Source organism: Octopus bimaculoides, chromosome 27 (assembly GCF_046866305.1).
Source record: "Octopus bimaculoides isolate indiv1 chromosome 27, ASM4686630v1, whole genome shotgun sequence".
NCBI lineage: Eukaryota > Metazoa > Mollusca > Cephalopoda > Octopoda > Octopodidae > Octopus > Octopus bimaculoides.
The window spans coordinates 7652621-7670120 of record NC_142954.1 but is presented as its reverse complement, the minus strand read 5'-3'; the positions used below and the strand labels follow the sequence as shown (position 1 = coordinate 7670120).

At 39.0% G+C, this 17500-nt stretch overlaps 1 protein-coding gene across 1 annotated transcript in view; it reads right to left on the bottom strand.

The window, feature by feature from the left end:
- Positions 1–835: 835 nt before the first annotated feature.
- Positions 836–17500, bottom strand: part of LOC106877416 (P2R1A-PPP2R2A-interacting phosphatase regulator 1) — a 21914-nt gene continuing 5249 nt past the window's right edge. The window contains exons 2-10 of the mRNA XM_089343320.1: positions 16227–16779; positions 12008–12080; positions 10667–10749; positions 7410–7461; positions 6200–6322; positions 5369–5460; positions 4051–4097; positions 2718–2823; positions 836–2024 (exon numbers count right to left, since the gene is read on the bottom strand). Of these exons, the coding sequence (XP_089199446.1) occupies positions 1748–2024; positions 2718–2823; positions 4051–4097; positions 5369–5460; positions 6200–6322; positions 7410–7461; positions 10667–10749; positions 12008–12080; positions 16227–16360 (987 nt within the window). The 5' untranslated portion in view covers positions 16361–16779 and the 3' untranslated portion in view covers positions 836–1747. The remainder of the gene's footprint in view (positions 2025–2717; positions 2824–4050; positions 4098–5368; positions 5461–6199; positions 6323–7409; positions 7462–10666; positions 10750–12007; positions 12081–16226; positions 16780–17500) is intronic.

Below are 17500 nucleotides of genomic sequence, written 5' to 3'. Positions count from 1 at the left end.
GCCTGCCTGCCTGCCCAGCCAGCAGAGTGGCATCATTTGAAAAGCTACAAGGAAACACACTGTGACCAGCAATGTATAACAAGATCTGATCGTCTGGTCGCTATAGTGAAGTGTGTCTGTGTGTGTGTGTGTGTGTGTGTTCAGATTTCTATGTTAATTGGTGTGGAGACAGTGGTGGTGAGAATGGCTAGCAGAGAGAGAAAATATTGGTGGACCACAGCACCCATCACAATAATAATAATCATTATTAATTTTTGGCACAAGGCCAGGAATTTTAAGGAGAGGGAGCAAATCAATTACATTAACCCCAGTACTTATAAATATATATACATATATAGACACACACCACATATCTATCTATCTATATATAAGTTGACTGGTACTTTATTTTATCAACCCCAAAATGGTGAAAGGATAAGTTTACCTTGGAGGGATTTCAACTTAGAATGTAAAAAGCTGTAATGAATGTTGAGCAACTTTCTCCAATGCAGTAATGATGATGATGATGATGATGATGATAATAATAATAATGATAATGATAATAATAATAATAATAATGATATTAATGATAATAATAATCCTTTCTACTATAGGCACAAGACCCGAAATTTGTGGGGGAGGGGACTAGTCGATTACATCGACCCCAGTGTTTCACTGGTACTTAATTTATCAACCCCAAATGGATGAAAGGCAAAGTCGACCTCAGCAGAACTTGAACTCAGAATATAGAGGGAAGCAAAATACTGCTAAGCATTTCGCCTGGCTAACGATTCTGCCAGCTCACCACCTTAATAATAATAATAATAATAATAATAATAATAATAATAATAATGGGTTTTTTTTTTGTTGTTGTTTTGTTCTATTTCTATACTGACACAACATCCTCTCGGATTTTTTTAATAGATATTACTGTACTGGCTTTATCGACCCTGGAGGGATGAAAAGTATAGACAGCCCCCAGAAGGATCTGAACACAGAATTTAAAGGGATGGAAATACCGTTTCTATCACTCTTCTACTCTTGCTACATTAGTAATAATAATAATAATAATAATAATAATAATAATAATAATAATAATAACAACAATCCTTTCTCCAAGAGACACAAGGGCTGAAATTTTGGATTTGAAACTGTTCACTAAGTTGCTACTTTGCACCACCCTGTTGACATTTACATGCATAAGCCAATGAGGTCATTCAACCTTCCAGAAATAGCAGCCAAATCCTCTCTCTCTCTCAGACACACACACACACACACACACACACACACACAGAGTAAAATCACACCATACAAGCTTAAAAACCGAAACAACACAGATATACAAATGGGATGGTCATGATTGGAGCATTATCAATCATAGGTCTTTGCAATCAAGGTTGTCCTAGGGCTACACGTTGACACACATTCTTTATATTACAACTCAGTTGAGTCAAAGAAAAAGAGAGAAGCGTGCCACCAGGAATGATGGAGGAGAGAAAGAGAAAAACTACATGTGGTGGCTGGCGGCGGTGGTGACAGCAGCAGCTGTGGTGGTGGTGAGAGGAACCACAGCTGAATGTCTGATGGTGATGGCGGTGGCTTTGTTAGCGGTGGTGTTGGTGGAAGTAACTGATAGGTGGGGAGAGAAAGAGAGCTTTGGGAAGTGAGGAAGTGGGGGGGGGGGGGGAGAAGAAAAAAAAAAAAAAAAAAAACTATGATTTGATTCGGGGGGGGAAATGTGACTATGTGACTGTAGCAGGGAGTGGTGTCACACAGGTGGTGCCTGCTTCATGCCAGGGAAGCTCGGACTGTCCATGGGTCCGAGAATGTGGTCGGTGGATTCGGACATGTCCGAGTTCTCGGAATCTGTCGCGCCCATGTCTCGAGTGTCCCTCACCGGTGTAAAGCTGTACATAGGAGCAGGTTTCCCACTTTGCAAAGGGCTGAGCGGGCTCAGCGATGATATACTCAAACTTCGCGGTGGTTGTATACAGGGTTCGGGGCTGCAGCACTCATCCATACTGCTGTTGGAAGACATTGTAAGGCTGCAAAAGACAGAAAGAGAATAACAATAATAATAATAATAATAATAATAATAATAATAAGCTTATATTCTAAAAGAAAAGCAGACCTCAGTCTGTTCATCACATCATCTATGTTGTTGTTGTTGTTGGCACTCCGTCGCTTACGACGTCGAGGGTTCCAGTTGATCCAATCAACAGAACAGCTTGCTCGTGAAATTAACATGCAAGTGGCCGAGCACTCCACAGACACGTGTACCCTTAACGTAGTTCTCGGGGAGATTCAGCGTGACAGACAGAGTGACAGAGCTGGCCCTTTGAATTACAGGTACAACAGAAACAGGAAGAAAGAGTGAGAGAAAGTTGTGGTGAAAGAGTACAGCAGGGTTCGCCACCATCCCCTGCCGGAACCTCATGGAGCTTTAGGTGTTTTCGCTCAATAAACACTCACAACACCCGGTCTGGGAATCGAAACCGCGATCCTATGACCGCGAGTCCACTGCCCTAACCACTGGGCCATTGCGCCTCCTATCTTCACTTACACTGGTGCTTTCACAAATCTAGAAAGAGACTGCAGAAATAACAAAAGCATTTGTCTCCCGTTTTTGAACTTTTTTGAACCCTCGTCATCCTAAGCGACGGAGTGCCAACAACAACAAATGAAGATAAGAGTAAAGATGGGCACGGAAAGCAGTGTATATAGATAAATATACTCACAATTTAGGGTGTGTTGCTGTGATATTGCGGACTGGAGATGTTCCAGTGTTGAGTCTTTTCGGTGGGGTTAAGTAGCAATCAAATTTTTCACCGTCTCCACTTTCAGCTGAAATAACAAACATACAGATATGAAGACAGATAAACACACAATCATTTACTAAATAGAAAGATACATTATATATATATTCTTCTATTTGTTTCAGTCATCTTGACTGCCGCCATGTATTTCTAATACATTTCTAAATCTCTCAACAGTAGTATTATTCCCTTCAGGGGACTGTCACATTAAGTTGACAGCATACAACTACTTCATTGTATCACTACTGCATAAATCTCTCTGAGAGATTTAGAAATGTGTTATTTCTAAATTTGAAATCAGTGAATGTATTTCACTAGAATTATTTAGATGTTTACACAAGCTTGACAGGCATCTTCGACTAACAGGTCATGCTACTCCAGACTGATGACGAGCAAAGACTCAGAAACAGGTCTCTGGATACAGGTTTAGCTGAGTGGAGGTGCTTGTTTCCCCCTTGTAAACATAAGGACACAGGAAATGTGTCAAGGCCGACAGGAAGTGGTGCAGCTTCCTAGGTCTAAACAACAGTAGTATTATTCATTTTATGGGACTGTCACATTAAGTTAACAGCATACAACTACAGAATAAGTAGGCTTACAAAAAATAAGTCCAGGAGCCGATTCGTTCAACTAAAGTCGGTACTCCAGCATGGCCGCAGTCAAATAACTGAAACAAATAAAAGAATACATATATATATATATATATATATATATACACACACATATAAAAATATACATATATATACATATAAATATAAAATCATCATCATCATCGTTTGATGATGATTTATATTTATATGTATATATATGTATATTTTTATATGTGTGTATATGTATATATATATATATATATATATATATATATATATATATATATATATATATACAAATATATATACATAGATACACACTCACCCACACGCACTATACAAGAGTATATATGTATGTGCGTGTGTGTGTATATATATATATATATATATATGTATATGATGGGCTTCTTTCAGTTTCCATCTACCACATCCACTCACGAGACTTTGGTCGGTTCAAGATTATAGCAGAAGACACTTACTCAAGGTGCCAGACAGTGGGACTGAACCCAGAGACAAGTGGCTGTGAAGCAAACTTCTTACCACACATCTGTTTGTTTACACATCACTATAGTATATATATGGGTGCATGTTCACATTTTCTTTTTTTTTTTTTTTTTTTTTGAGGGGACAGAGAGAAAATACAAAATATTATATACATTACTTACATTTTCTTTTCCCAAGTGGGCTGTACCTGGCAATTGGACTCATGCTCCTGAAATAGAGAGGACATATAGAATTATATACATACAGTAATGCCTCGATACACAAGATAATCTATTCCGCAGTGCCCCTGGACTGGCTCTTGTGCGGGTGGCACATAAAAGACACCATTTCGAGCGTGGCCGTTTTCATGCGGGTGACACGTAAAAGCACCCACTACACTCTGAGTGGTTGGCGTTAGGAAGGGCATCCAGCTGTAGAAACTCTGCCAAATTAGATTGGAGCCTGGTGTAGCCATCCGGTTGCACCAGTCCTCAGTCAAATCGTCCAACCCATGCTAGCATGGAAAGCGGACGTTAAACGATGATGATGATGATGATGATGAGACCACTTGTAAAGTGAAAACTCATAAAACAGAGCAATAATTTCCTGTAGTAGCAATGTTATAAATTGTAATTCATTCTCAGAAAAATATTTTATCTAAAATTTTATAATACTCCTAAATAAATGGCAATAAAGCAACAGTAGAATGTAAAGAATATTTTATGTAAAGTAAAAAGAATGTAAAGTAAAAAGAATGTAAAGATCATTTATAGTAAAAAATATTATTATTATTATTATTATTGTTTTCTGAATCACTTTCACTTACACTAGACTCACGCACACCCTCACTTGTAGATATGATCGCTGATTCACAAGGACTCGCAGACAGACTTGTAGATTTATTTTTAAAAAACAAATCTAGAGGTGTTTGTTTAGAAGAAGCTTTTTTCCGCTCTCCATAAATTTCTTGCTTACAAACCACATGGTTCCGGGTTCAGTCCCTCTGCGTGGCACCTTGGGCAAGTGTATTCTACTATAGCCTCAGGCCGACCAAAGCCTTGTGAGTGGATTTGGTAGACGGAAACTGAAAGAAGCCCGTCGTATATATATATATATGTGTGAGTGTGTGTGGGTGTGTGTGTCTGTGTTTGTCCCCCCAGGATCGCTTGACAACCGATGCTGGTGTGTTTACGTCATGTGAAGTAATAGTATATTACTCTGCCTTTGGTATTCGAGTACTATTTTTTCCATCTTGTTTTGCATCTATGCACATACTTCTGTGTGTGTGTGTGTGTGTATACATACATACATACATATATCCACACACATACATCTGACAGAGAGCTCTTATACATATAGAAACATGTACACATGCATGTGTGTGAAATATACACTCATATCCACTGTATTTTTTTTAAATGACAAGGTCTCCATGATCGGGGCTGACAGAAAGCTTAACAATAACGAATTTAAATAACGAATTTAAACCTCATTACTCACCTCATCAATGTTTTTGTGTTCGGACTGTGCGTAGGACTTGACAAAAACGCAACATTTTTCACAGGAACTTGCATAGACGGAGAAAAACATTGCTGTTGAGAGAAGAGAGAACATCATCATCATCATCATCATCATTATCATTATTTAATGTCTATTTTCCATGCTGGCATGGGTTGGACGGTTTAACAGGAGCTGGCAAGAAGGAGGACTGCGCCAAGTTCTGTTGTCTACTTTGCCATGATTTCTTATTTCTTTATTGCCCACAAGTGGGGACAAACACATAGAGGGGACAAACAAAGGGATTAAGTTGACTACATTGACCCCAGTGTGTAACTGGTACTTAATTTATTGACCCCGAAAGGATGAAAGGCAAAGTCGACCTCGGCGGAATCTGAACTCAGAATATAACAGCAGACGATATAACGCTAAGCATTTCACCCGGCTTGCTAACGTTTCTGCCAGTTCGCCACGGTTTCTATTGTTGGATGCCCTTCCTGATACCAACCGCTTTACAGAGTGCATTGGATGCTTTCTGCACCAGCACCAGTGGGGTTACCAAGTAACTCGCACGACAAAACCCTTTTGACTTGGGAGGTGGCTTTGAGCCAGTTGATGAGAGGTTAAAAAGTATACCAGAAGGAAAGGGATAGGTGCCTTATTAGGAAGAAGATACGTGGATATTCCAGTTGGAGAGGGAAGAGAAAGACACAACGTAATCCTGACCGGTCCAGATTGAGATTGTGAATGCAACACCTCCCCCCCAACCACTAGGCCACGCACCCTCACACAACAAGGAAGTACACCTTTAATGACCACAGCAGCAATACTCACCTTGCCAAGCCGTTGCTGTGGTGGCGGTGGAGAAGGTGACCCACATGCCATGGCTGGCAGTGTAATTATGGACAGGGATTCACTGCAGGACCGTGATCTCCTTTCAGGTAACATGGCTTCCTCCTGCCATAAAAAAGAAAAACAACAACAAAAAATGATAAACACGTCTCCGCATTGAGCAGGTGGAAGGACAGGAAAAGGGGTTACAAGTCAGTTTGGTTTTGAAGGGAAGAGTGAAATGGAAAAGACAAAAACAGGAATGGATTGGTTTGAAAAATTAAAAGCATTGCATAGATTCAGAAATATAGGTGTTTTCATATACAGATATATTATACTCTTTACTCGTTTCAGTCATTTGACTGTGGTCATGCTGGAGCACCACATTTTTAGTCGAGCAAATCGACCCCAGGACTTATTCTTTGTAAGCCTAGTGCTTATTCTATCGGCCTCTTTTGCCGAACTGCTAAGCTACGGGGACGTAAACACACCAGCATCGGTTGTCAAGCGATGTTGGGAGGACAAACACAGACACACAAAGATATACACACACACACATATATATACACACATATATACGCCGGGCTTCTTTCAGTTTCCGTCTACCAAATCCACTCACAAGGTTTTGGTCGGCCCGAAGCTATAGTAGAAGACACTTGCCCAAGGTGTCACACAGTAGGACTGAACCCGGAACCATGTGGTTCGTAAGCAAGCTACTTACCACACAGCCACTATATAAACAATTTAATATAAACAGCAGTTTGCAATGTTTCACCAAAAAGGAAAATTATAATTGTTACTAAATGTGACTAGGGTGTTAAAAAACACCTACATTGCTAGAAATAAGAGCTAAAAATTTCTAATATTGTAGTTCAATTCCTGGTAGTGCCTTGTGTCCTTGAATAAGACACTTTATTTCCCGTTGATCTCCAGTCCATTCAGCTGGCAAAAATGAGTTGTATCTGTAATTCAAAGAGCCAGCCTTGTTACACTCTGTGCCACATGGAATCTGCCTGAGAACTATGTTAAGGGCACAAGTGTCAATGGAGTGCTCAGCCACATGCACATTAAATTCAAAAACAGGCTGTTCCGTTGATCGGATCAACTGGAACCCCTGTCGTCATAACCGACAGAGTGCCAGTTGATAGACAAAGTGAAAATAATTCCAGGAGCAAAAAAAACAAAACAAAACAAAACAAAAAACAAGACTCACCAAAGAAAAGTCTTCCCAAGAATTAGACATAGTAATGGCATTCTGTATTTGTCTGAAGTTTCAAGAAAAGAAAATTTTAAAATTAAGAAAAAATTTTCATGGAAAATTACAACAATAGATGCAAGAATAAAATGTACCATAAATCCTTGAGTATAATCTGCATTTTTTACCCAAAATTTAACGGTCAAAATCCCTAGTGTGTACTATATATGAGGTAAAAAATGAAAAATATTTTCTAAGCAATGTCCGAGTCTCTATTTGCTGTCCGGCAATGTTTATTCAGACACATTTTGTTATGTCGGGCTTGTAATTGATAGTGACAAACATGTAAAGGCAATTTATTTAATATTTATTTTTCACCGACGTTATTACTGTTATTTCTTTATTTTCTGCAAACAAAGTGCACAAAAAAGCTACATGTTTGCATTATGTTATATATACAATAATAATAAAGGACGGTACCATATATACGTTTACAAACCAAGGACGTTATATAGACCTCCTTGACTCAAGTTAGAGAAGGGGTGTGTATTATACACAAGGTTTAGGTTTTTCAAAGGTACAACCCCCTAAAAATCCCCTGCGTATTATACGCAAGGGCGAACTATACTCGAGGATTTATGGTATTTATTTTAATAATTGATTTCATAGATTAGGCCGAAGGGCAGAAACTCTGAGAAGGGAATACAGGGGGTAGTTAACTGCGTCAACTCTAGTGCTTGGCTGGCACTTGTTCTGCCAATCTAAAAGTAATACAAACATTGGTTTCAAATTTAAGTACCAGGCCAACAAGTTCATGGGACGGGTTAAGCTGATTACACTGACCTCAGTACTCGACTGGGGCTTATTTCATTGACTCCTGAAAGAATAAAAAGCGAAGCTGACCTTGCAGAATTTGAACTCAGAACAAGGAGACAGATGAAATACCGTATGCTAATGATTCTGCCAGCTTTCCACCTTACCAGGTCAGCAAGCTTGGAGAAGGGGGTAAGCCAATTACATCAACCCCAGTATTCAGCCGGTACTTATTTTCTCAAACCCATTAGTATGAAAGGCAAAGGCAACCCTGACAGAATTTGAACTGAGAATATAAAAATATACAACAATTCTGCCTTAATAATAATAATGATAATAATAATAATAATGATAATGATAATAATAATAATAATAATAATGATAATAATAATGGTAATAATAATAATAATAATAATGGTAATAATAATAATAATAATAATAATAATGATAATGATAATAATAATAATAATGATAATGATAATAATAATGGTAATAATAATAATAATAATAATGGTAATAATAATAATAATAATAATAATAATGATTTCATATTTTTTCCACAAGGGCAGCTTGAGGGAGGGGATTAAGTCGATTACATCGACCCCAGTGCATAACTGGTACTGAATTCATCGAAAGGATGAAAGGCAAAGTCGACCTCAGTGGAATTTGAACTCAGAACGTGCAGGCAGATGAAATGCTGCTTAGCATTTTGCCCAGGATTCTAATGATTCTCCCAGCTCGTCTTGTCTAAATAATAATAATAATAATAATAATAATAATAATAATAATAATAATAATCCTTTCTACTATAGGCATAAGGCCTGAAATTTTGTGGTACTTAATTTATCGACCCCAAAAGGAAGAAAGGCAAAGTCGACCTCGGCAGAACTTGAACTAAGAATGTCAAGGTGGACGAAATGCCACTAAGCATTTCACCACAATTCTGCCAGCTCACCACTTCAATAATAATAATAATAATAATAGCCGATTACATCAACCCCAGTGCATAACTGGTACTTATTTAATCAACCTCGAAAGGTTGAAAAGTAAAGTCAACCTTGGCAGAATTTGAACTCAGAACGTAGTGCCAGATGAAATACCACTAAGCATTTCACCTGGTGTGCTAACGAATTTGCCACCTCATCACCCTAATAATAATAATAATAATAATAATAATAATAATAATAATAATAATAACAATAATAACAATAATAATAACAATAATAATAATAATAATAATAATAATAATAACAATCATCATCATCATCCTCATCGTTTAACGTCCGCTTTCCATGCTAGCATGGGTTGGACGATTTGACTGAGGACTGGTGAAACCGGATGGCAACACCAGGCTCCAGTCTAATTTGGCAGAGTTTCTACAGCTGGATGCCCTTCCTAACGCCAACCACTCAGAGAGTGTAGTGGGTGCTTTTACGTGTCACCCGCACGAAAACGGCCACGCTCGAAATGGTGTCTTTTATGTGCCACCCGCACAAGCCAGTCCAGGGGCACTGGCAACGATCTCACTCGAAAATCCTACGGGAGCCAGTCAGGCGGTACTGGCAACGGCCACGCTCAAAATGGTGCATCTTATGTGCCACCCGCACAAGAACCAGTCCAGGGGCACTGGCAACGATCTTACTTGGCTTGCCGGGTCTTCTCACGCACAGCACATTTCCAAAGGTCTCGGTCAGTAGTCATCGCCTCGGTGAGGCCCAATGTACGAAGGTCTTGCCTCACCACCTCAGCCCAGGTCTTCCTGGGCCTACCTCTTCCATGGGTTCCCTCAACTGTTAGGGTGTGGCACTTTTTCACGCAGCTATCCTCATCCATTCTCACCACATGTCCATACCAGCGCAATCGTCTCTCTTGCACACCACAACTGATGCTTCTAATGTTCAGCTTTTCTCTCAAGATACTTACACTCTGACGGGTATTCACATTGACATTACACATCCAACGGAGCATACTGGCTTCATTCCTTGCGAGCTTATGCATGTCCTCAGCAGTCACAGCCCATGTTTCACTGCCATGTAGCATGGCTGTTCGTACGCATGCGTCATACAGTCTGCCTTTTACTCTGAGTGAGAGTCCCTTTGTCGCCAGCAGGGGTAAGAGCTCTCTAAACTTTGCCCAGGCTATTCTTATTCTAGCAGCTACACTTTCAGCGCACCCACCCCCACTACTAACTTGGTTGCCCAGATAGCGGAAGCTATCGACTACCTCTAGTTTTTCACCCTGGAATGAGATAGAAGTTGTTTCCTGTTTGTTTGCAGTCTTTATTGCACCTGAACATCTGCCACAAACAAAAACTAACTTCCTAGTTAACCTGCCTTTGATGTTGCTGCACCTCTTATGTGTCCATAGCTTGCACCGGGTACATCTTATAGAGTTACTAATAATAATAATAATAATAATAATGATGATAATAATAATAAAGCTTTCTGTAAATGAAGACAAACCTTTCATGCTCCGTTTCTCGATCAGTGATATGGCTTTCTTCTCTTTTAATTTGGTTTATTCTGTCAGGAATTTTCAGATTTGACTGCATAAAGAAAAAAAAATTAATAAATATGGACATACAAGACAAAGACCTTTACTAAAAACAATGAAAAGACCTATATACATACATACATACATACATCCATACATACATGCATATACATATGTTATGTGACCACGCAGCTGACCAGACTGTCAGATGTTGTTACACATCGTTAAAGGAATAATCTCCAGAGCTTATCCCTTTGTCACTTGTCAAAACAAGACGATGCACAGTGGTGCAGGTGCAGGCATGGCAGTGTGGTTGAGCAGTTTGCTTTCCCAACCACATGATTCCAGGTTCAGTCCCACTGCGTGGCACCTTGGGCAAGTATCTTCTACTATAGCCTAGAGCTGACCAAAGCCTTGTGAGTGGATTTGGTAGACGGAGACTAAAAGTATTTCATTATTTACATTCGATGGATATTTGTCCTCATCTTGTTTGTTGTTATCCGTCGAATGTAAATAATGTAAATCCGTCAAATACTCTTTACTCTGTACTTGTTTCAGTCATTTGACTGCGGCCATGCTGGAGCACCGTCTTTTAGTCGAGCAAATCGACCCCAGGACTTATTCTTTGGAAGCCTAGTACTTATACTATCGGTCCCTTTTGCCAAACCGCTAAGTTACGGGAGACGTAAACACACCACCATCGGTTGTCAAGCGATGTTGGGGGGACAAACACAGACACACAAACACATATATATACATATATATATATATATATATACGACGGGCTTCTTTCAGTTTCCGTCTACCAAATCCACTCATAAGGCTTTGGTCGGCCCGAGGCTATAGTAGAAGACACTTGCCCAAGGTGCCACGCAGTGGTAATGAACCCGGAACTATGTGGTTGGTAAGCAAGCTACTTACCACACAGCTACTCCTGCGCCTAATCTCCAATTGCTCTATAGAGCTTATCCCTAATGTAAATAATGTAAATAATGTACATAATTCCTCATCTCTTAAATACAGAACTGTAAAAGTATTTCATCGTATGTGTGTGTGTGTGCGTGAATGTGTCTTTGTGTCTGTCACACCACTACTGCTGGTGCATGTTTACATCGCCGTAACTTAGCAGCTTGGCAAAAGAGACTGAGAGAATAAGTACCAATCTTAACAAAACATAAGTATAGGGTCGATTCATTTGACTAAAAATTCTTTAAAGTGGTGCCCCAGAATAGCTGCAGTCTAATGACTGAAACAAGTAAAAGATAAGAGACAAATAACTGCAGAGGAATGAGATAACTAATTATACTTACATTTAGATTGTTCAGCGACATGTTACTGGAGCTGAATCTGCGAATCTTCGATTCTTGTTTTATCAAGGATGGACTGCATTGAAAGATAAACAATAGAAGATATAAACATCATCGTCATCATCATTTTTCATGCACTTTCTATATCAGCATTTGTTGAACAGTTCCACAGGATTCACCCAATCAGGGAACCACATCTTGTTACAAACACAAACGTACACAATCAAGCACCCAGTAGACTGGGTAAGGTGGTTGTAAGTTCTAAAACTTTACAGCAGCAACCATAAAAATAAGCACAATGAAAGGTAGGTCTAGTGAGATTGTGGAGATGCTAGAGTAGAGCTCAGTGTATGTGTGCTGTGTGCAAGAGGTAAGATGGAAGGGATCCTCAACTAAACCAGTACCAATTCTTCTTGGTAGGTAATAATGGCAACAGGAGTGGAGTAGGCATGCTCTTAGCTGAGAAATAGATAGATGAAGTAATTGAAGTAGAGACGGTGTATGATAGGATAATTAAGATGAGACTAGTTATAGGCAACTCAACAGAGGCATATTTCTGCATATGCCCCACAGGTAAAATTGACAGAAACATAGATGGACTGCTTCTATGAACCCTTCTGCAGACAGCGTCAGTGGTGATTGACAGCAACTTCATTACTGAAGCTTGTGACTTCAATGATCATGCTGTCAAACACAAGTATGGCTTCTATAACATACACGGAAGCTACTGGTATGGTTCAAGAAATAAGAAGGATGTAAAGGCTCTTGGAGTTCTGTAATGCAATTAAAATAACTATTTGCAACATGCTTTTTTAAGAAACCAGGCAATCACCTCTGTACCTCCTAGTCTGGTGAGCACAAGTCACATAGATTACATTCTCCCCAGGAGATGAGACAGAAGGGCTGTAGTAAATACCAAAACTGCTCCTGACAAAGATTGCATCCAACAACATAAATTAGCAGCTTCAGAACCAGAACTAAGTGGACACAGAAACAGAAACCAATATGGAAAGTAAAAACGTCCCACAGTTGGGGATTGGTTCAGGGAAATTCTACTCAACTCACATGACTGTAGAGAGAAAGATCTCAATACTTGTGGCATAGATGACAACTGGGACTTTCTATGAAATAACCTGCTTCGGGTTACAGATCTGACATGTGGCTGGGGCAAAGTTCTAATCAAAGCAAAGGTTTGTAAAGCCTGACAGGAAGATGCTAGTAGGAAGCATTATCAAAAAGCTAGAAGAACAGTTAGATAAGAAATATATTTGGCTAAAAGTGAGGCAGAAGGGAAGAGTCTTGTACAAATCCTACAATTTTCCACATTCTGATGGTGCGAAGGGAAGATTGTATGGCACTTGTGCCAGAACTGTGATGCAGCGTGGTATTGAGATATGGGCCATGAATGCAGAAAACTCGAGAAGGTTGAAAAGAAATGAGGTTAGCATGCTCTGTTGGATGTGCATGAACAGCAAAGTACAGATGTGTTGAGAGAAAAACTGGGCAGAAGAGGGATCAGGGATCAGATGTAGTGTGCAAGAAAGAAGACTATGCTAAAATGAACGTGATGTGTATGGATGAAGACAAGTCTATAAAGAAGAGCCAATCCTTAAATGCCCCTGCCACTCTCATAATTCCTTGTCTTGCTGGTGCCATGTAAAAAGCATCCAACTATAAAAATCATGCCAGAACTAACTTTGCCTGTGGTAGTGTCATGTAAAGAGCACCGAGTCCAATCTTCAGAGTGGTTGGTGTTAGGAAGGGCATCTAGCCGTAAAAACCCTGCTAAAACAGACGCAGTAGTATGGGGTACTTCTTCTACCTGGCCAGCTCCTGTGAACTGTCCTACCCATGCATACATGGAAGATGGACATTAAATGATTATGATGGTGAGATATATATATATATATATAGCTCAAATTTACAGAAAACAAAAGACGAAGACAGCTGAACAAACAACAAGCAGGTGTATTAGTTTAATGCTCAGGAAGAACGGAAAAGTCTTTGACATTTCAAAGTCTTTGACATGTCAAAGAGTTTGACGTGTCAAAGAGCCAACGCTTTTTAACAGAAAGGATTAAGAAGAAAAGAAACAGAGATAGGAAAAAATGTGTAGGGATTAACAGTTCAACATGATAAAAAATATATATCTAATTCTGCCAAATTAGATTGGAGCCTGGTGTTGCCATCCGGTTTCACCAGTCCTCAGTCAAATCGTCCAACCCATGCTAGCATGGAAAGCGGACGTTAAACGATGATGATGATGATGATGAATTCTGTAAATGACAATAATATTTTATAAGCTTAAAACTTATATGTGATCACTGCTTTTCAAATCATTGCAGAAAACACACATGCTTGTTTGTTCTTTACTTCTTTCAGTCCTTTGACTGTGGCCATGCTGGAGCACCACCTTTAATTGTGCAAATCGATCTAAGGACTTATCCCTTGTAAGCTTAGTACTTATTCTATCAGTCTCTATTGCCAAACTGGTAAGTTCTGGGGACGTAAACACACCAACATCAATTGTCAAGTGATGGTGGGGTAATAAACACAGACACAACTACACACACACATATATATATATGATAGGCTTCTTTCAGTTTCCGTCTACCAAATCCACTCACAAGGCTTTGGTCAGCCCGAGGCTATTGCAGAAGACACTTGCCCAAGGTGCCACGCAGTGGGACTGAACCCAGAACCATGTGGTTGGGAAGTAAGCTTCTTACCACATGGCCACTCCTGCACCTTGCTTTAAGTGGGTACATGTGTGTAAATAGCAGCTCACTTACCGTGAATATATAGAGGTGTGGGTTCAAGTCCCATGCGTACAGAAAACCCACTTTTTTTCCATCAAGGGCTTATATACCCCAATATTAGACTATTTTCTTTAGTCAATACACGGTGGTCACTTATAAGCTTAAGCTTATGAAATATTATTATTTACAGAATTGTCACTCATCATCACTTCTCAAATCATTGCAGAAAGCATATATGCATATATACATACATCATCATCATCATCGTTTAACGTCCGCTTTCCATGCTAGCATGGGTTGGACGATTTGACTACATATATATTATATATATATATATATATATATATATATATATATATATATATATATATATATACATATATATATTTAACCCAGTGTTTCCAACCGTTTTACCCTTGTGTAACCCTTAAAATAAATTACATGTCTCAAGGAACCCCTGCACAAAAAAAAATTATATACCATATCTTTCTCATATTTTTTTCATCATAGTTCATGTGGTAAATATCACATATATATAGAAATTTAGTGAATGGAGTAAAACGCATATGTTAACTGCGTACTTTTATTTCCAACATATGTTTCGAAGATTACAAATCATACCTTCCATAGGAATCGGTGAAGTTAAGAATGTAATCTTCTCTTCAGGGAAATGCATGGGAACCAGCTTAAACGTAAGACATTTTAACCGAATATTGGAAATAAAAGTATGCAGTTAACATATGCGTTTTACTCCATTCACTAAATTTATATATACTCAAGTACCCAAAATATCAAGGAGTTTCTACCTCATAAACAGGAGTTACACCACAGTCATTTTGTGATCTTTGCTACCCTGGTATCTATTAACCAATTTATTTTGTCCAAATTATTTATTAATTAGGAGAAAATAAATACATATAATAAAATATATATATATATATATATATAAATATATATATATATATATATATATATACTGAAATTAGCATTGGCACATCTCATCAAGCTACTTTTTTTTCGCGTTTTCTGTTTTCGTTTCTCATTGTGTTTAACGTTTTTTGTGATGTCCTGTACGCATGTATGTATACATATAAGATGTAGGTATGTACATATATGTATGGATATATGCATATATTTATATATTATTTATGTTATTATATGATCGAACACCACGCACCCATCTCCAAGTAAGTTTTATCTATATATATACATATATTTAACAAAGACTTTCTTTCACCTGAGGATGTAGCTTAAATTCTGCATTATTTTGAAGGATCTTTTGCATTTTGCATTAATGCAGACATGTAAGTAATTTAATTATTATCAAATATAATAATATAAATGATTTTAAGTTACGAAACAATTTGTTATGACATTAGAATTTTCTTGTTAAATAAAATTTCATCAAGCTATTTCTGTCATTTATGACTTCATATATAAAAAATCAAAGAAATTATACATACCTGTAGTCAACAGCCGACACAGTCAGAACATTTATCATGGGGGCACTGTTTGAGCGTTTCAGGCCTCCAGTGCCACAACTGCTGGTCCCTACTGTCGAGGGACAGCTACTCACAGATGGAGGATCGACTTCCATTGTTCACCAGATGTAGATTATATAATTACAAATATATGCATGTAAATACATACAGATATATGAGTCTATTTACATATATGTCTGTATACGTTGATACATATATATATGTTTGTGTGTATGTGCACGTGCATGTGTGTTTTATGCTTGTATGTGAGGTTGTGTATAAGATTGTCTCATGAGTGGCAAAAAGATGTCCAAATCGGTCAACAGGCTACTGACTTGGCAGCAGTCACTGTTGCTCCACCTGTACCCAGTTGTACAGCTAGCCAGGTACAAACAGGTAAATATCCATCATCATTGCAACAAGCTGCAGTACAATGCAGTGTTGTTGGTACACAGTCTGTAGTGGTGGTCACTATATATATATATATATATATAAATGTGTGCCCTTGCAGTAGATCGAGTGGATTGTTGCTGCACTGAAAAAGAAGAAAAGACAATCTGGTAAAGGTTTGTCACATAAGTGTGTGCAGAAGAGAGAGAGAGAGAGAGGTACAGAGAAAGAGGGACACTGAGAGACAGACAGACAGATAGAGAGAAAGGTAGACAAACACCGAAGAAGATAATATAACAGAGATGATCACTTTTAATGGTCACATGATGTCTGGACAAGAGTAGACACAAATACATATACACAGACACGTGTGTGTGTGTGTGTGTGTGCGTGCGCACATCATCATCATCATCCTCATCATCATCGTTTAACGTCCACTTTCCATGCTAGCATGGGTTGGACGATTTGACTGAGGACTGGTGAAACCAGATGGCTACACCAGGCTCCAATCTGATTGGGCAGAGTTTCTACAGCTGGATGCCCTTCCTAACGCCAACCACTCCAAGAGTGTAGCGGGTGCTTTTATGCGCCACTGGCACGAAGGCCAGTCAGGCGGTACTGGCAATGGCCACGCTCAAAATGGTGTATTTTATGTGCCACCCGCACAAGAGCCAGTCCAGGGGCACTGGTAACGATTTCACTCGAAAATCCTACGAAGGCCAGTCAGGCGGTACTGGCAATGGCCACGCTCAAAATGGTGTATTTTATGTGCCACCCGCACAAGAGCCAGTCCAGGGGCACTGGTAACGATTTCACTCGAAAATCCTACGAAGGCCAGTCAGTCGGTACTGGCAATGGCCACGCTC